Source organism: Arachis ipaensis, chromosome B10 (genome assembly GCF_059453495.1).
Source record: "Arachis ipaensis isolate K30076 ecotype BB chromosome B10, ASM5945349v1, whole genome shotgun sequence".
NCBI classification, from domain to species: domain Eukaryota; kingdom Viridiplantae; phylum Streptophyta; class Magnoliopsida; order Fabales; family Fabaceae; genus Arachis; species Arachis ipaensis.
The window spans coordinates 112,954,930-112,975,677 of NC_142435.1; the positions used below are offsets into that span (position 1 = coordinate 112,954,930).

At 37.3% G+C, this 20,748-nt stretch overlaps 2 protein-coding genes and 1 pseudogene across 8 annotated transcripts; 2 read left to right on the forward strand and 1 right to left on the reverse strand.

Moving 5' to 3' along the window:
* Positions 1-6,540: 6,540 nt before the first annotated feature.
* Positions 6,541-9,772, forward strand: LOC107624067 (small GTPase LIP1). Of its 2 annotated transcripts, none has more exons than XM_088509504.1 (7): positions 6,541-7,023; positions 7,356-7,447; positions 7,539-7,680; positions 8,179-8,483; positions 8,976-9,029; positions 9,111-9,223; positions 9,387-9,772. In XM_088509504.1, the coding sequence occupies exons 1-7, from the start codon at positions 6,933-6,935 to the stop codon at positions 9,583-9,585; spliced, it is 996 nt and encodes a 331-aa protein (XP_088365630.1). In that variant the 5' UTR covers positions 6,541-6,932; the 3' UTR covers positions 9,586-9,772. The 2 variants fall into 2 exon arrangements, with proteins under 2 accessions (XP_088365630.1, XP_088365629.1); XM_088509503.1 differs by having other exon boundaries at positions 6,679-7,023; positions 8,885-8,992.
* A 1,012-nt stretch (positions 9,773-10,784) lies between these two features.
* On the reverse strand, positions 10,785-15,347 carry LOC107623035 (pentatricopeptide repeat-containing protein At1g71490). 6 transcript variants are annotated; one of them, XM_016325163.3, is made up of 5 exons: positions 14,990-15,347; positions 14,409-14,518; positions 13,681-13,773; positions 13,234-13,455; positions 10,785-13,141 (listed from the first exon to the last, which is right to left on the reverse strand). In XM_016325163.3, exons 3-5 carry the CDS (start codon positions 13,688-13,690, stop codon positions 11,097-11,099), a joined length of 2,277 nt encoding a protein of 758 aa, XP_016180649.1. In that variant the 5' UTR covers positions 13,691-13,773; positions 14,409-14,518; positions 14,990-15,347; the 3' UTR covers positions 10,785-11,096. The 6 variants fall into 6 exon arrangements, with proteins under 6 accessions (XP_016180649.1, XP_088365643.1, XP_016180650.1 ...); XM_088509517.1 differs by having other exon boundaries at positions 13,670-13,773; XM_016325164.3 differs by having other exon boundaries at positions 10,785-13,455; positions 13,670-13,773.
* LOC110268446 (transcription factor TCP7 pseudogene) lies at positions 14,995-16,316 on the forward strand (annotated as a pseudogene).
* The last annotated feature ends 4,432 nt before the right edge of the window (positions 16,317-20,748 follow it).

The following is a 20,748-nucleotide window of genomic DNA, read 5'->3' on the forward strand; positions in this document are numbered from 1 at the left end:
AATCCCTAAATAAATTGATAACCAAAGTATTTAAACCTCGGGTCGTCTTCTCAAGGAATTGCAGGGAAGTATGTTCTTATTATTGGTTATGAGTTTGTAAATTGGGGGTTTTGAAAGTAAGGAAGCAGTATGTTGAACAAAAAGAATAAAATAAAATAGTAATAATAAAATAAACTCTTGGCAAGGTATTAGAAATTAGAGGTCCTATCCTAGCTATCCTTATCAATGATGATGAAAATTGAATCTTAATTCCACTTTGTTAACCTTTACTAAGGTAAAGGAAGGTCAAGGGATTAATTGGTTTGATCTTCGGATCCTATTTATTTCCTAAGAAAAGATTGGGATTATTGAAGTTCAATTTAATTAACAAAGATAACAATTATCAATCATGTTTGAGTTTGATAACTCCTGAGTTACTGATTTCTTAACCAAGACCAAAAGGAGAAAAGTAAATCTACTGGAATAAAAATGTCTTCAGATGGGAATAACAATAATGTAAATAAAAGAAAGCAATAATAAACTAAAATACCTCAAATAACATTAATTCAAAGAGTAATCTGTAACATAGAAGAATTCATAAATAAAATTGGGAAAATAATAAAAAGAACATTGAACCTGGGATTGAGAGTCACTCCTAAAACTAAGAGAAATCCTAAATCCTAATCCTAAGAGAGAGGAGAGAACCTCTCTCTCTAAAAACTACATCTAAATCCTAAAATTATGAATTGTGAGCTTGTTTTTTGAATGAATGGATTCCCCTGATTTATAGCATCTAATCTGTGTTTTCTGGGCCAAAAACTGGGTCGAGAATAGCCCAGAAATCGCTGGAGAAGAAATCTGCCACGCTGGTTTTTCGTCACTGCGACGCGGTCGCGTCACCTAGTGTCAGGTCAACTATGGCATATTATATATCAAATCGAAGCCCTGGACGTTAGCTTTCCAACGCAACTAGAACCGCGTCATTTGGACCTCTGTAGCTAAAGTTATAGCTGTTTGAGTGCGAAGAGGTCAGGCTGGACAACTTAGCAATTTCTCCAACTTCTTGTATTCCTTCCACTTTTACATGCTTTCTTTCCATCCTCCAAGTCATTCCTGCCCTATAATCTCAAAAAAAACTTAACGCACATATCAAGGCATCGAATGGTGATAAGGGGAAATTAATTTTTGGTAATTAAAAGGCTCGGGAAGCAAGTTTCCAATTATAGAATAAAATTAGGAAGGAAATATAAAAGCATGCAAATATTATGAATAAGTGGGTAAAGAGTTGATAAAATCCACTCAATTGAGCACAAGATAATCCATAAAATAGTGGTTTATCAGTCCAACGCCAGCTTCCTGCCCTCTTCCAAGAGTCCAGTGCCCAAAGAGCAAAGCCCAGCGTCCAAAGGCCCAGAGAGGACCCCCTAGCTGGCATTCCACGCCCAAGGAGCCTTATAGCACGTGGATCTCATTAAAGCTTAGCCCAAACACTCACCAAGTGGGCCCTAGAAGTAAATTTTAGTACTAAATAGACTGTTTTACCCTTACTAGTCATCTGTTTAGTATTTAAGGGATTAAATTTATGTAAATCATACACCATTTTGCCATATTTTCGTTTTTCACTGTTTTTACTTTTAGTACGAGTTTCTAAACCTCCTAGGTTGAGGGGAAGAGCCCTGCTAAGTCCTATGAGTTAATAAAAGTATTACGGTTTCTTTTTCAATCCGTGTTTGCTCTATCTCAAAGATGTATATTCGTTCTTCATCAATATGAATGCGTTGAACTGGCATAAGGTTATCACATTCTACATGGGTTCAGAGTGCGTCTTTCATCGGACAATGATGAACTACCAGCTTAAATATACGTCTCTCAGACGGCTAATCCACGACTTCGTTGGGGACTTCTCGAGATATCAATTCAGCTAATTTTCGGGGAGATTAGGGTCTTTGTGGTAGAGGCTAGAACCCAAAGATGTAGCATTCTCTGATCCGGAAGATCCGACCTTGTCTGTGGCATTTTAGTAGGATCATTAAGGAGAATGGCCTGCAGGAACTTTACCCTTAAGTAGAGATAGATCTACACTAAACCTGGGGTTCAGATCCGGAGGAGTATTGGCAGCTGCTCAAACTAGTGTCAATCACATACAGCCTGCCATTGAAGAAGATCATTCACAAGCAAAGAAGACAGTAGTACCAGAGTTACTTCAAAAAGACAAAGCAACTCCGACTCTCAATTCTAATCCTATCACTTATTCCTTTTACAGTTTCATGATACTTCATCCAACTCCATATACTTAATCCAACAACCTTCTGATCTGCCTAACTAAGACCTGCAAGATAACCATAGTTTCCTTCAAGCCACAATCCTCGTAGGATCGACCCTGGCTCGCTCAAGTATTACTTGGACGACCCAGTGCACTTGCTGGTACAGCTATACAAAAGTGGGGCGATTTGTGCACCAGCATCCTTGGCTAGTATTCTATGTCAAATTGCGAGAGTTCTATGCACCATCTCATCGTTCTTCCCGTTAGGTCTGGTTTTTGCAGGACTTGTCTGATTACTTTATTTGTGCGGACTATGATTTGGTGGCTCTGGAAGTATTGCCTTAGTTACCTAGAAGACATAAGTAAGGCGAAAGCCAACTTTTCAAGCCATGAGTATCGTAATTCCATGTTTTGAAATACTTTGCTGATGAAGTAGATCCACTTCTGTTCTTGGATGAGTGCCGCTCCCATGGCTTCATCCATTATTGCCAAGTATAAGAATAAGGGTTCTCCTTCTACCAGCTTGCTTAACATATCGGGTTCCGAGAGGAGTTTCTTGAAGTGGAGAAAAGCTTCTTCACATTCCTTCGCCATTGGAATGCGATTCCCTTCTTCATTAGGTTGAAAAAGGGCAACGTTTTGTGGGCTGAAGCTCCTAGGAATCGGGAAAGGGCAGTAAGTCATCCCGTCAACCTCTAAACGTCTTTTAAGGAACCCGAGCTGGCATTCGGATAATTGTGTCGTATTTGTCTGGATTTTCTTCAAACTTCCATTGTGAAGGCATATTTTACCAGTTTTAATCGTATTCGGTGATTGCAAAAGGCTTCCAATACCAGCCACAAGTCTTCTATTAGGGATTCTGTGTTTATGGTTTTGACTAACATGTTGTCGATGTAAACTTTCACTAATTTTCCAAGTTGGTCATGGAAAATCTTCATCATGAGCCACTAGTATGTGGCTCTGGCATTTTTTAGGCTGAAGTGTATGATTGTGTAGCAATATATCTCGCCTGCTGTAATGAACATCATTTTTTCTTCGTCAAATCGGTGCATCGGTATCTGGTTGTACCCCAAGTAAGCATCCATGAAACTTAGGAACTTGAACCCCCAATACGAGTCTACCAGATTGTCAATGCTTGGCAGTAGGAAAGAGTTTTTGGGACAAGATTTGTTAAGATTCGAGTAGTCCATGCACATTCTCTACTCCCCATTCGACTTTTTGACAAGCAATACGTTTGATAGCCAAGTCAAGAAGGAGAGCTCCCTAATAAACCCAGTATGCAAGAAGTTAGTTGTCTATTTCTTGACTTTGGCTACCCTGCTGGCCAGTATTTTTTGCCTTTCCTGTGCTGTGGGCTTAGCTTCCGGCTTTATTGACAGCCTATGGGGTATTAACTCGGGGTCTATTCCTGGCATGTCAGACAAGGTCCATGCGAAAAAATCTCTATTTTATTTGAGAGTGACTATTAAAGGGCTCCTGACCTTGTAATGTAGGTGTCGGTTGAGGAAGGTGTACTTCTCCTCAGTATCCCCGATCTATACCTTCTTGAGGTCCCCTTGAGGTTTTAGGAGGGGGCAGGGAGCGTTCTTCGAGCTTCCCGTCCAGGTCAGCCACGAAGATTCCTGCCGCATCGTGAGATTTCTTTTGCAGGGACAAGTTGGCATTATTGCAGGCAATTGCCAATTCAACATCGCCATGAATAGTTCCAATGGTCCCGTCATCAGCTCAATACTTCATTATCAAGAACTTGGTAAAACTACCACATAGAAGTTGTTTATGGTTTTCCTTCCCAAAATGACATTGTATGCGGTAGAGTCTATGAGGATGACGAAATTGGCCATGGTCGATCTCTTTTTGTTTCTGGCACCAATACAAATTAGTATTGTGACAGCCCTATCTAGTTTTATGAAGAAGTCTCCTAAACCCACTATGTTGGGTTGGTGAGTTTAGAGGTCTGCATCTTTTAACCCAAGAGCATCGAAGGCGTTCTGAAATAGTATGTTGGAGTCGGTGCCTGTGTCCACTAAGATTCTTTTCACGAGACCCATTCCAAACCTAGCCGCGATGACCATAGGTGGGTCGTCTGCTAGGTCGCTGAACTTGCAGTCCTGTGGGCTGAAGTTAATGCTAGGGAATGTGGGTGGCTGCAGATGTTCCAAAGTAGTTGTCGCAATGATCTTGAGCTCTTTCTTCTACGAGGATTTGGACTTCTCGCATGATCTCCAGTTATGACATTGACGACGATGGTGGGGCTAGGGTCAGTCTCCTCTCTTGGAGCTATTCTGATGGTTGTGGGGTTTTGTCCTTCTTTTGATTTGGGTAATCTCTCACAGGTAGATCTTCTCGGTTCACATATGATTTTCGCAAACTCGGGGAGCTTTCTGTCCCTGATGGCCTGTTTGAGGGCATCCTTGAGATCGATAAAATCTTGAGTTTTGTGCCCATAGCCTCAATGATAGTCACAATACAAGGATTTGTTCCCCCAGTCCATTCCTTTAGTTGTCGAGCCTTTGGTATAATGCCTCGGTCTGCTATTTGCTGATAGACTTCTGCTATCAAGCCGGTTAAGGGCGTGTAATTTGTGAACTTCCAAACTCGTGGGGATCGGGAGGCTTGCTTGGTCGTTGATCCGGGTTAAGTGCGTTCTATTTATTGGTCGTTTACTTAGATCTAATGCATGGTCGAAATAGGCTTTGTGGTAAGGTTCTTTTGGAAATCTTCGTTCGTCAGCCCGTTGGTCAGACAAAGGCTAGCAACAGAGTCCGTAAGATCGTCTATCTCCAAGCATTCATCACTAAATCGGTCCAAATATTTCCTTGTCGACTCGTCATTTCTCTGAGTTACCCCTAGAAGATTTATGGGGTGTTTTGTCTTGGCGATCCGTGTTGTGAATTGGGCCAAGGACTTCTGGGAGATGACTGAGAAGTACGCGATGGATCCTTGTGATAGGCAATTAAACCACTTGATTGCGAGGCCCACAAGGGTTACTTGAAAAGCTCGACAACACACCGCGTAAAAAATGCCTTCTAGATTCATCTGTGCTTCAAAAGAGGTCAGATGCTCCTGGAGGGTCCTTGGTTACATCATAACGCATATCTGTCAGCTTGTCAAAATGTTTCTACAATCTATGTCGCAGTTCTTGAATGATTCGAGCATTGTTGGATCCTGTTCCTCCGAAGGGACGAGATCCGGCTTCGGGGTGCGAGTTTGGACTGTTTCATGGCTGATGACTGGATGTCAACGCCGTGTGGACCATGCTTGGAAACCTCATCCCCTTTAGTGCTTGGTGGTTTTCAAAGGGATTATATTCTCCAATCTCTTCAGGTGGGTATTGGTCATCAATTGGTGCGTAAGCTATTAAGTTTTCTAACTGCGGATCCCTACAAATGGTGCCAATGTTTGTGAGTTATCTGAAATATCGGGATTCACTGTTATCTGAGCTGGTGACCTTCGTGGCCTCTAATTTGGTTGTATGGAAGGTGGAAAGTGACTTGCAAAGACACTCCGATAATTAAGTCAGAATGGGTCTCAAAGATAGGGTTAATGAAGTAGGTGTGTGTAACGTACTTGGAGGAGCTCGTATCTCCTTTTTTTATATGTTCGATTGCTTATCTTAACTCCTAGGCAGTTAGGAGACTGTGGATTTTCAATTTCAAAAACTCATTAAGATTGAGTTGAGCTGGCAGGAGTTCTTGGGCTATGGACTGATATGGAGCTAGGAGCTTCATGCCATCCTATGGTTGGGCTGTTGGACTTGGAAGTGGGGTTCGCAACGATATTCTTCAAAACTTGTTATAATGACGACAATTTTGCTTCATTTGTAAGCTTTCATCTAGCATTGCACCATAGTATGTATGTTAGCATTCGTGGTAACACCCATTATGGTCAATGCCGATCCATTATCAACTTTTTTTAGGTAAAGGAAGACAAGACCGAAATAAAAAGCAAAAATGAGTATAGTATAGAGTATAGACTATAACTGTAAGGTCCCACGTCGGTTGGGGAGGGGAACGAAGCATGCCTTATAAGGATGTGGATACCTCTCCCTAACATGATGCGTTTTGACGAGTTAGTGCGAGAGGTTTTGGCTATCATTTCTATCGTCAAAGGCAAAACCGTGAGGCTTGTGTGCCAAAGCGGACAATATTGTGTTATCGGGTGGTCTGGGCTGTTACAATAACCAACTTGGGTTGGTCGAGTACTAAGCTCATTTATCCGCTTAGCGACTGACTCCTAAATGGACCGTCTTTAACCTATCGGGTTAGTGAATACCGTGGAAAACTAAAAAAAAAATATAAAAAAAAAAGGTAGAATATAAACTATTGACTAATGAGTAATAACTATTGACTATTGACAATTGACAATTGAGTGGTCGCGTGATGTGCACGGATCGGAGGTGGCGAGAACAAGAACGTGATCGCATCCAAGCTTGTGGCGTCGTCTTCAACCTTCCTTAACCCTCACCTCACTTCACTTCACAAAAATGACATCTATTACGTGTCAGCTTCTTTCTTCGATTTTACCACAATAACCGTTGCATCTCATGGATTCAAATTTCTACTGGAGCTTCTTCGGTGGTTGAATCCCTAGCAGCCAAGGTGTTTGCGTTTTTGTCTCTGAGGTGTTTTTGCTTTCGGAGTTGATTCCGTTAACCGGGTCTGCGCTCTACAGAAGAAGAAGCAACAAAAGAATGTTCCGGAGGGACCGCGAAACGAACAACAGAGACCTCAATGGTGGTCCCCCATTTGGCCAGGTCAGAGTGGCCGTTGTTGGTGACTCAGGTACCATCACTCTGCTGCCTTCCTTCTTCCTATTCGTTGGTCTTTGTATTCCCCAACTTTCTTCTTTGAGTTTGCAGTGAGAATCGGGTAGATGCCGCACTTGTAGAGAAAAAGTACTACTTTTACTTCACCATGGTCACCGATACTTTGTATAAATGGTATATGGTATGGTGTATTGGTGTGTTCTGCAAAGGGTTATGGAAACTTAAATAGAAATAGAGTTTTTTGCTTAGTTTTACATGTTGCATCGGTTTAGGCATGCCTGAAAGGATCAAACAACAATGAATTCACTTTGGAAAGATTTTAGCATAACATATATCATGTTCATTTAGGTGTTGGGAAAACTTCTCTTGTTCACTTGATAGTTAATGGTTCTTCCATCAGTCGCCCTCAACAGACAATCGGTTGTACAGTTGGTGTGAAGGTAGAAACCTAATAATCTTCATCACATAAGAAAAATTGTTATTGTTTCTGTGGTTCAAGACTTCACTGGATGTTCGTTGTTTCTTTTCCAGCACACTTATTATGGAAATTCTGGAACCTCCTCAAGTAGCCTTGCAGGTGATTCTAAGAGAGATTTCTTCGTTGAATTCTGGGATGTGTCAGGGCACGATCGGTACAAAGATTGCAGGTCTCTCTTTTATTCACAGATTAATGGTGAGTAACAGAGCTTCTCTTTTATTCTTACTTATTTTTATATCTACGAATTATACATTTGTAACAAGTTGTGGTATGTATCTTCAATCTAAATACCAGCAAGTATCCAAAAATATGATATATTGGACCAGGTAGAATAGAATGAAAAAAGAGGGAGAAGGGAGTTTTTGATAGTTAAACATGACCTTTTTCAAGTCTGAACTTGAAAGATGGAATCTGATCAAAGTAATTATCATGAACGTTTTAGGTTTAGTTTTTCAGCCTTTTTAAGAAATCATCAGTAGTTAGCTGACTGAATGTCACGTACCCTTTTATTTCAACCGTATCCTCTACTGCTATTTTTCCTTTTGAATTGTATCCATAACTTATTTATAACTTTTTGCTTTGGTAGAAATTTTACAATCAAAATCAGAAAAGCTTTAAAAGTAAGTATGTTTTGGAAGTTGGTTGTATGATTTCTGTTCTAATTTAGGAATCTTGCTTCAATTTCGTTTGAAGGTGTAATTTTTGTTCACGATCTCTCACAAAGAAGAACAAAGAGTAGCTTGCAGAAATGGGCAGCTGAGATTTCTGCAACAGGGACATTTTCAGCTCCTTCAGGATCCTTGGGCCCCAGTGGGCTTCCTGTCCCATATATTGTTATTGGCAACAAATCTGATATTGCTGCAAAAGAGGGTACTAGAGGAAGCAGTGGCAATCTCGTTGATGTTGCACGCCAGTGGGTTGAGAAGCAGGGTTTGCTTCCATCCAGTGAGGACCTTCCTCTGACAGAGAGCTTTCCTGGTGGTGGCAGCCTTATTGCAGTAAGTGTCTTGAGTAGTTTTTCTATATCAGTCACTTGCTATCCCGAGGATGCTATTCTACCTCATGAATTGTACAGGAAGTAATGTTAATTAATTGGGAGTTTGAACTAGCTAGCATTGTGGCAATCAAAGTTTTAGTCTTGCTTCTTTTTGTAATATAGCTGGCTGATGCTTTGCTTATAAATATTTTTTAGGTTTTACCGAACTACATTTCACATGTTCAGATGACTAAAATGCTTACTTCAGTTTGCTTAATGGATGACTTGATTAACTTACATTTTACTTTCTTGTCATCACACTAGTCTTGTATAGGAATAAAACATATAGCTTTAATTCACTTTTGAATCTAATTGAAAGGATGGAGCATTAAAATTATTTTGTCATCTTGATTATTGATATAGAAATATTCCTGTTTTCCCGATGTGCCGTACAACTGCTACCTAATTCATTCTTCACTTACTAGCTGGGATTTACTTTGTTGGACATCTGTAGGCAGCAAAAGAAGCAAGGTATGACAAGGAGGCACTGATGAAATTTTTCCATATGGTCAGTATGGCCTTCAATTTATGTATCATTTCTTTAATTTATGGGTCATCATCTAACTTTTCTGGTTCCTCTCTGTTTTAGTTGATCAGGAGAAGATATTTCTCTGATGAATTACCTGCACCATCATGGTCTGTTTCTCCAGTTCAGAGGAATACACAGCGTATTGATGAAGATGATCATTCTTATACTACAAGGTCTGTTATCTTGGCCTTGTAATAATTTTTGAATGCTGACAGAGTAATTAAGCATTAGTGGTAACGTGTAGTGGATGTTTGTTACCTACCAATTTATCATTGGTTGGTTTTCTTTCTCATTTATTGTTGATGTCTCTCTCACAAAGTTAATATTTGATGGCAGTCTAAGCAGTGATCCTTACAACACATATAACATGCTGCCACCTCTTCCAGCTCAACGCAATCTCACTCCTCCACCCACACTATATCCTCAGTGGCCAGTTTCAGTATCAGAAAACCATAGTTTCCCAAGGTTTTCTTTGTCCGACTCGTCTGAAAACACTGCCGCAACAAGAACGAAGCGATCATATATTAATGTATGAGGATAGTCATGGCTAATAGACATATTCTTGAATGGAATGATGGTATACGTTTGTTCCAATTCTCCATTTTGCTCTCCCCCCCAAACAAAAAAAAAAAAAGGTGTGAAGGATTGGCCTCAAAAACTGCTAGTTACCCTTGTACATGAAATCAAAGTAAAGAATTTATGAGTAGCATTACACTTTCAAATATTTTTTACTTTTATGTGATCAGCTACTTCTTAATGGATATAATTATTAATATTGATAAAATTAGAAAATAAGGTCATAATCGTCATTAAAATTATAAAATTAAAGAATATAAACAATAGCTTAGTTATACTAAATTTGACTATGTAACACATCATCTGTCAATGACCTAATCAAAATGGCAAAAATTAAAGCATAAGCAGAGAATAAAATATTTCCACCATCTGATGTAATTTTTTTATAATCCTGTCAAATCCTAATTAGCAACAATAACTGTCAACAAACCAACACTTCTTTTCATTAGCACGAGTCAATTAAAGGATCAAATTATGCTGAACGATGAATTAACGAATTTGGAATATACCTAAAAGGGTTATGAATTAATAGCCATCTAACCAACAAATGCTAGTTTGGAGCTATGTCCTTAAACACTGGCAAGCGTTTGGAGGAGTCTGTTGGAGCATGCATGACTTGATTTGTGAAAACATGAACTCTTTGCATTAGTTCCTTCCTCTGCCTTTCAATAAGCAAATCTTGGAATGAGAACAATGAAGTTGAGCCATAAGAACCATCCTTATTGCCATCTAGTTGGGATGGGTAAGGTACTATCCCATCCTGGAACATGAAACGTGAATCCTCGTAACCGCTATTCTCTAGTTCACTTTTGCTGTGTTTTCTTTGTACTTGTTCCCACTTCACATTCAATTGCTTTGTCTTCTCTTCCCATTCCTTAGGCATAGAGTTCCCCAACCATGACATAGTGGTGTTATATTTACCCGCCTTTTCTTGATCCCTCGTATTGATCTGCATATATATAAACAAATAAATTAACAATATTTTTTAATTGACCAAACCATATGCGTATGAAAACTATTGTGCTCTCGCATACGTGGCGTTCAAGTTTGCTAATAAAAGCGTATAATTCCATCGATCAGCGTATATTCCATATTAATTCTTTCTTCAACGAAAAAAGATTAGACATATATTCACGAAAAATATAGGAATGCAGAAAGTCAGATAATTCATCGTTCTTTGGCCATGCATCGTACTTAATCTCACGGAGATTGATGTATATAAATACATACATATATTTCTTTCTTAAATCTATTTCTCTACTGGCGTATAGCCGTATACATGAAGTTACAAATATGTAACATATTTCAAATCTTTCTTTGATTTTTATTGAATATCCATCCCGATATAATTTCTTCAAAACACTACTTGAAAAAAAATACCTATTTCGATCCTTGATATTTAATTTTACTAGACTGTTAACCTCTCTGTCAATGATCTCTCTCCAAAACATGCTTATGTGGCACATTAATTTAGTATACACTCCCTACAACATTCAACTCTTCAAAATGTTCCTCGGGTGAAACAGTCTCCTCATTACTTACATAACCAGCATCTTTCATTACTTCATTGAGTCCATCCATTAAAGGGTAGAGCTCATAAGCACGAGGGTTGGAAGTGTCTCCCACCACAAATGGAGAAAACTCATTGCCAACATCAACCCAAGCACAGCCTGGTGCCTTTCTCACACCTATGTTCTTCATGTAACTCCTCACTTCAGCAAGCTTGCTCCAACAACCAGCGGCTGCATACATGTTCGCAATCAACACATAATAACCCGAGTGATCAGGTTTCATTTCCATCAATTTTCCTGCAGCCCATTCCCCCATCATTGTGTTTCCATGGATTCGACAAGCTCCAATGAGTGTCGCCCACATTGCAGAAGTTGGCTTGCATGGCATCCCAGTAATAACATCCCTTGCTTTGTTCAGATGGCCAGCCCTTCCATAGAGATCAACCATGCAAGCAAAGTGCTCGATGCGCGGTATCATCCCATGAACATCTGTCATCTGTTTAAAGAGTAACTGACCCTGAGATACAAGACCAGAATGGCTGCAAGCTGTTAGAACTGCAACTATTGTTACATGGTCTGGTTTAATCTTCAACTTGCACATCTCTTCAAATAGTTTTAGAGCAGTTTGTCCTTCTCCCTTCATACCGTACCCCAAGATCATGGAAGTATATGTGACTTCATCTCTTGCACTCAGCGAATCAAACACTCTTCTGGCTTCTAAGACTTTGCCAGACCTCGCATACATGTCCACCAGAGCGTTCCACAATAATAAATACTTATCAAACTCTTCACACTTCATGATGTAGCCATGAAACTCCCTGCCATGTTGCAGATTCGCTATGCGAGCACAAAGGGGAAGAACACTTGCAATGGTTACAAAATTTGGTTCAACACCCTTGTGTAACATTTCTCTGAAAAGGTGTGAGACTTCCTCAGATCGATCCATGTGTGCATATCCAGAAAGCATCGCGTTCCAAGTAACTAAACCCTTGTCTTCCATTCTGTGGAACATTATATATGCATGCCTGAGGTCACAACATCTGGAATACATTGTAACTAATGCATTTCTTACATTTTCAAATGCATCTAAGCATGTTCTTACAGCATGACCATGAATCTCCTTTCCCAATTTAAGGGCTCCAATGTGGGAACATGCATTCAATCCAACAACCACCGCAACATTGTCCAAATGAATTTTAGTTCTCATCTGAGAAAGCATCTTAAGTGCCCCACTAAAATTTCCTGAATGCAAGCACCCTCCAGCAATAGTATTCCAAATGATCACATTCATTTCAACACCCTCCTCTTGCATGCATCCAAATAGCCAAAACGCTTCCTCCCACATCCCCCTTGAAGCATAACAATTGATCATAGTGTTCCAAGAAACATCATCCCTGTGGTGCATTTTATCAAATATTTGGCGAGCAACCTTCAATTCCCCGAACCTACCATACATAGAGACCAATGCATTGTGCACAAACAAGCTCCACCCAATTGAGCTAGCCTCAATAGACTTGTGAACCTCCACACCAGTAGCAAAATCTAACAATTCCCCACAAGCCTTTAGAACAGAAGGGTAAGTGAAATCATCAGGTTCAATCCTCTTATTCACCATTTTCTTATATGCGGAAAGACCCTCCATAAAGAGCCCATTTCTAACATAGGAAGATATAACCATATTCCAAGGCAATGGATCCAAACTAGTGGAGCTCTCAACAACAACATTAGCATCAGCAAGGAGAGTGAAACTAGTGTAAAAATTAGTGAGCCTTGAAACCAAAATAGGGTGTTGATCAAGACCCAATGAAATGACTTGGGCATGAAGCTGCTTACCCTGTGGCAATGATTTAAGGTTAGTGCAACCCAAGAGAAGAGAACTAATGGGGTGTAACAAGATATAGGAAGAAGAAGCAGTAGAAAGTGATGGTGCTGCATGTTGCTGTATTTGAAAGAAGGTTTTGAATGCGTTAGACAAGTTGGCTTGGTTAACAAAGTCCTTGAGAGCTGCAACAAGAACACCAACCATAGATGCATCAGTGAAGGCAAAGTGTTTGTCAAACTGTTTGGTAGGTTGTTTCCATGGTTTAGGTAGGAACCTCTGAACTCGTGAGAGTAAGAGTTTTGTGGGTATAGTTGTAGAAGATGGCATAAACTGTCATGGCCAATAAGGAGCAAGCACATGTCTTGAACAACATTTGATGGATTTGGTTCTGTAACAGGGTTGTCGAGCTCAATAATTTTAAGTTGTGAATATGGAGGGAGTACCCAAGTGTGGAAGATGCAGTGCCGATGGAGAAGTGAGATGTCGTATATTTTACCTGAAATGGAAGACAAACGGAAAATTGCAAGTCATAGAATCGTAAAGGGATAGTAAATAGTGACTCCTAAATAGTAAATAGTAAGCTTTCATAATTCAAAACTAAAATACAACCAAAGTTGGATTATATCTCTTAGCATATTTAACATATTTTCGTAGAATTTCCCACAACAGAAGCTACCCCTTCTCCCACTTGGTTGCAGAATTTCCCATACATGTTGCAAACCTTTATCCATTGAACTTCAGGTTGCCCTGCCTTTGCAAACACTGCTGATTGCAGCAATGCTGCTGCTCCTGCCCCAGTCACATATTCCATTACCTGTATATGTAAACGAAGTTCAACATACCTTTCTGATATATGTTATATTTGAGACTTCATTCAACTCAAAATGAATATAAAGCTTCACCTGGATAAAATACCGAGATCTTAAGTTGTAGGATAATACTTCATAAACCATAACCCATTATCTTACTAATGCTTGTTTGAACCCCAGCATGACCAAGGAAATTAAATGCTCACATCATCCAAGACACATATTTAAGATCCTAAACCCAAACATGCCCTGTGGTGAGAGTGAGAGTGACTGTAACTAGTATCAATCATGCAAGTTTACATTGAGGTCCCTCAAAATTGAGGTCACTATTGATTTGGATTGCTATACAAATTTAAGCCATGAAAGCAAACCATAACCAACTGGACCCTACTCTGAAAATTCTGACAGAAGATGTCAATATGCAAAGTGCATAACATAGTGTTGCCTAGTTACTACTTTATTATAATCTCAATAATCCATATCTTTGATCAATTGATGCTATAGTAAATGAATGGTTGGGATGATTAATGAACGAACCGGTTGAAAAATTAAAGTTTAAGATGGTCACTAGAACTTGACTGAGGTGTGGCAATTTGCAAATTCAGTTACCAAAATGTACAAAAATATACATAAAAGGTACCTGATCAGCAGTGAAAATAATCCAAGGGCTTGAAGAGTACACTTTCTATAATTATGCAAGAACACAGCACAGTGCTCTTCACCGATCAAGAACACAGCACAGTTTTCTTCCTATATCAGAGTGAAGCAAACACAAAACAGGTTGATTCAAGAGCAAATTGAACCTTAGAACAGTTTAGCATTCAAAAGCACAATAAAGAATACAAATATTTTAAAAGAAAAATAAATTCACAACTCACATGTTTATATGACATTAAAATAAATTCAGCATATAAAATAACTAAACTACTAACAAGGAAAGCAAATCAACAAGCGATACAATCAAATAATTAACAAGTACAACAACTTCCAAAATCCAAAATGACAAGTAACAAACCACACATGAATTAGAATCCTAAGCACCACCATAATTTAAAATTTAAAATTTAAAATCATCATTCACAGAGCATATCGTTCACTTTGTAGCAGAGGTATTTGGTTTCTCAACATTGAATACTTGAGCCTTGAGAATTGAGATATTGAACAGAGAGATGATGGAGTGAAATCAAATAACAGAGGGAGAAAAAGAGATTTATGGCTTACCTAAAATGACACAACAGGGGAGGAGAAGAGGGCAGCAGGCAGCAGCAACCAGGAACGACACAAAGCAGCAGCGACAGTAAGTCAGCAACCTTCCAATGCAGTCGCAGTCGCAGTCGAGAGATACAGAGATGCACTTACGGTAGCGCAGTCGCAATCACGCAACACCCACAGGCGGCACCGCAGCAGGCCTCAAGGTTCACGGTAACGCAACCAACACTCCGATTTGGTGATTTCAGTCGGAGTTCAGAGTTTAGAGGGAGGGAAAACCTAGAGAAGATGACGAACAAATTCTCAGATGTATTTCTTCTTTTTGGATATGAATGGAGATTAGGGTTGAGAGCATCAAGACTACTGAGATGATATTATGGGACCTAAATTTTTTGAGTAAAGGACAAATTCGTCCTTGACCTTTCTTTTATGGACATTTTCGTTTTCGAGTATTGGAAAATACTTTAATATGTCCCTAACCCCCAAAAAAGTGGATATATTTATCCCTCCGTTAGAGTCGCTCTGTTTGCCCTGACGGAAAACGGTGACGTGGCTCCCGTAGCGCTGACCTAACCGTTACGGACTGCCACGTTGGATGGGCTTTTGAAAAGAGGACATATTAGTCCCTAGGGACCAAAACGTCGCCGTTGCTCCCCCACCCCCAATCTATGAAGTCCTGTGAGCTCTAATCCTTCAAATACAGTGTGAAGGTGAAGCGGATGAAGGAAGAAAAAGAGTATTCCGACTCATGGCATTCGACGGAGGTCGGCCCCAAGTCTGACGGCCAGACCATCGAGTGGCTCCTCCGCCAGGCCGAGCCCTCAATCATCGCCGCTACCAGAACTAGAACCACTCCCACCAGCTTCTCCTCCGTTTCCGTCTCCGTACGCGGCGGTGCTGGCTCTCTCTCTTCTCCTTCCTCAACCTCCGCAGCGTCTTCGCTCGACCACAAGTCCTTGCTGGGTCTCACTCCCTTCATATTCGGCAAGCGCATACGTACCGACGACGACGCTTCCGCCAAGGATGACAGCGTCTCCGTGGGGCCCGCCGTGGGTCCTAAGTGGGCCCTGGAGCTCCCGCGGGGCTCTGGGTCCTCCTGGCCAGGCCCGATTTTGGTCAAATTTGAAGTTTTGCAGCGGCTGCTCCTCTGCTGGAGATGGTTGTGCAGTTGGCGACGGTGTCGGTGTCTCAACAGCAACAAGCTTCTTTGTTCGTTCACCATCGGCATCAGCAGCAGCAACAAGCCGTAGGAGAAGCTTCGGCGGCGAGGTTGGGAAATTACCTTCCTGGACATCTGAATTTGCTGGCTTCTAAGTTGGGAGGGCCCGGAAAATTTTAGGTTTAGGGCTCTTTTGTTTTTAGTTTTTTGAGTGGAGAAGTCCATGAATTCAATTAGGATTTGTTTTAAGTTATTTATTATGATGATGATGAATTGCTGCAGATTGAGGCTGGAAGCGGTTTTGAGGACCTTGATCATCAGTGTTTGCTGTGTACAAGTGCAAATGCAGCTTGGAAATTCATAATGTTGGTTGTGATTAAAAGAAAGCAAAATTCTCCAAGTTGGAGAGACTAATAAGCTTTGTAATGATAATGGGATTGCATTATTGGTTGCTTGGTTTTTGAGTTTTTCACTTACTCTCGTCCATCATGTCCTAAATCCTAATGGAGTGTACAAGTTTGGTTGTTGTTGCAGCGAGCTCAAGTGCAATTACTAGTAGATTTAGTGTTAATAGTGGTCAAACTCAACTCAACTTTGCTCCCAATTTGTTGAAGTACACAACTCAACACAACACAACACACTACATTCCAATTCCTATGAAAGAATTCATGTGTTGTTCTTGTTAATCATATGGGTTTTGGCACAGCTTGATGGATGGTGAGTGGTGTGGTGAGTAGTCAATGTTATCCTCTCTTTCAATCTCTATATTTCTTTCACTTTCACATGTGTTGTTCTTGTTAATGATATGTTCTTGTTCATCATGATGTTGTTTTCTGAGGTCACTATAGTGTGGGTGAAAGACAAGTGTTTTCTGAGGTTACAGGATTTTATAGATTTGGGGTGGGGGAGAAACGGCGACGTTTTGGTCCCTGAGGACTAATATGTCCTCTTTTCAAAAGCCCATCCAACGTGGCAGTCCGTAACGGCTAGGTCAGCGCCACGGGAGCCACGTCACCGTTTTCCGTCAGGGCAAACGGAACGACTCTAACAGAGGGATAAATATGTCCACTTTTTCGAGGGGTCAGGGACATTAAAGTATTTTTCAATTCTCGGGGACGAAAATATCCGCAAAAAAAAAGTTAGGGACGGATTTGTCCTTTACTCAAATTTTTTTTATGTATTTTTGTTTTGTGTTTTTTAGATTATTTGAAATTTAAATATATAAAATTAAAGTTAGTAATTTTAAAATTTAATTAATTTAAAGAAGTAATTTTTGTTTAACATAAAAAATATTTTTCATTTTTATTAAATTATAAGGATGTATGTTTTAGTAAAAATAATGAAATGATATATATTTAAAAAAAATAAATAAATATTGATATGAATAATATAATTTACATGTCGTATTTTTATTTGTTCATACTTTATTATATCAATACTTATGAATTTAAAGTGAACTATCAATTCGTTCTTTATTCTTTTCATAAATCATTGGCCCTTGTTTCTTATTTCTGCGGTGAAACAATGCGCCCTTCTTTAAGGTCCAATTTAGGTAAACAACTTAATTAAGTTACTCTTTAAAAAAATAGTTTAAACAATAAATGCTTATATTAAAAGTAGCTTATAAATAAGTTATTTTGTGTTTAGTTTTTTAGTTCTAAAAGTACTTATTTTAAGAGAAAAGTGATAAAAAAACTTTTTATTATGAGAGAAGTCATTTTTTTTAACTTCTCCTTAAGCATCAAAATAGCTTTTTGAAAAGTTGTAATTTTGTTTTGAAAATTATATCAAACATTAATACTAGACCTTTTCATAAGTTAAAAAGTTAAAAAAAGTCACTTATGAACCTATTCAAACAAGCCCTGAGTTTTGTTGTCAAACACTAACAAAAAGTTTTTGATCTGGTAGGTTAGTGAGATGCACGTTAAGTGCTTACGTAGATAGTTAAAAGAAGACTGGACCAATTTGTTCCAAAATTTAAATGGGCCAGGACTCATGAGTGTATTTATTTTATTTATTTGGATAAATTGACGTCGTTTTAACGTCAAATTAGTCTGACATATATTTATTCTAAAAATTTTTGAAATAATATATTTTTAAATTTAATTTTTATTATATTGATATTTTTTTAACAAATTCTTAAATATATGGTGTAATACGTATGAACTAATGAATAAATAATTTAAATTTAAAAATATCATTTATTATAAAACTAAATAAATAATTTTCAATAAATTTTTAAGTATATAAGTAAAAATTGAAATATAATTAATAAATTAATAATAATAATCTTGTGATGTATTATTCATTTTATAATCTAAATAATTTAAACAATAAAGTAAAAATTAATAAATACATTATTTAATATATTATAATAATAATAATAATAATAATAATAATAATAATAATAATATATGTAAATTAATTAAAATTTTTTGTACATTAAATTTAAGAATGTCATAATAATTTAAAAATGATCACTTATGATGAACTTTAAGAGTTGCATATTATATATAATATAAAGTGATCATCTCTTATATTTAACCAAAAAAACCAAATCAACGAAAATTGAATAACAAAAAGTAAAACCACAAGTGTAGTGCACCAATTAACTTTGAAACAAAACTACGTAAAAATAAAAATTTTTGTTTTCATTTTAATGTTTTAATAACCTCGATAAATTATCTGTCAAATGATTTTTGTGGTTGATTTAGGAGGTTGATTATAGCACATAAATAAATTTTAATTTTTTCGACTTAAAAGATAATAAGTCATTATTTCATATTTGTAAGTTTAGAAAAATATAGAGAGAATTTGAAAAAATAAAAAAGGATATAAAACCAAATAAATGAGTAGAAATAGGAATAAAAAATTGATAATTAAGAGAGAAAAATACTTATTCATGAGATATAAAAAAATTTGACAAGAGTCAATTTTATAAAATTAGGAGGATAATTAGGTTTACTATTTAATTCTCCCAATTATTTTTCATTTATTTAATATCTGTAATAATATATCAAGTATTATTAATTAGTTTATATTTATTATACCATAAATAAAAAAATATTGAAAAAAATATTAATATAATAAATATTACAACAATAAAAAATTAATTTAAAAAATATTGTTTTTTTTTTTAATTTTTAGGACAAATAAGCTCTTGACAAATAGGTTCCTAACAAATTTGACGTAAAATGATGTCGTTTCACCTAAATGAATGGGATACCCCTGACTAATTTGGGTTTAGGACAAATCAACCCCTGTTCGTTTTAAACTATTGATATTGACGCTTAACGTCAACTTCACTAGCTTAACGTGTCAGATACTTTACGGTCTTATAGAGATAAGGAACAGTGATCGAAGTGACTTTTTTTTTGTCAAGGATCGCGTTGCTCTTCATAAAAAAGAATAAAGTCAGATAGACAGTTCACTCTATAAATGTTATTATATAGAAGCAAACATGAATTTTTAATATATGTATTAGACAAATACATTTTTAACAAATTGCTATAGGATAATAAAAATATTATGCGTTATTTTTCACATATTTTCAATGTATTATGTTAGGTATATGTAAAATTCAGCATTTAAATTAGTTATTTATATAGAATATATGTTAAAATATATATATATATATATAACATATATATTAAAAATATGTGAAATCAAATATATTTTTATATACAAATATATGGTGATTAATTTGATATTTAATTTTTTATATACATAATATTTTTTATTTTTTATTTCAATATATATATATATATATTATACAAGTGGTTAATTTGATGCGTAATTTTTAATATAACATAGCATAGTTGATAAGAGTCAAAACATTAATTTATCAAAGCACTCTAAACTGCAATGTTGATAATAGGAGATACTTAAAAATAGGGAGGCTTTAATGGCAAACTAAAGATTAACCGTCAAAATATTTTAAATTCCAACCACTCATGAAATACAAATCATAGATTATTCCTTTAAAACATTCTCAGCATTTTCCAGGAGTACAAGTACAAATTTAGAGCCACTAATAATTTATTTGCATCACAATGAATAGATGTAACGAAGGAAAAAAATATTATTTAACCACATTTTTTTTTATGAAAGATAGAAGGAACAAGCAATGAATTATTGGAAAAGTCTAGGAACTAGCAACTTTGTTAAATTTTGGCCAACATGTAACTAGCAAAAAAAAGTGAGTCATTGGATGAAATCTCACACCAATCTCACACCATTAAAACTATCATTGATGGCTATTTGATGGCTACAAATCACAAAAATTGTTGGCCCCTAGCATTCCTCATAAATTATTTAACTCACATTCTTTCTTGATGGAAGATAGAAGGAACAAGCAATGAATCTAGGATACACTATTAAGTAAGCCTCACATAACCATTTTAAAGCAAAAGAATAGTAAGAAAGCCCAAATTCTATATATAAGAACACAAATCTTAACAAATATTCAAAAGATGTGAGACACAATTCTCTAACACTATGGCGCTAACTCAACGCTAGGTCACCAATCTTAAAGGTCACATGAAAACTCAAGTAATGTTTATCACATGAAGGTATAAAAACATTATACTATACTAAAACACAAAGAGAAAAA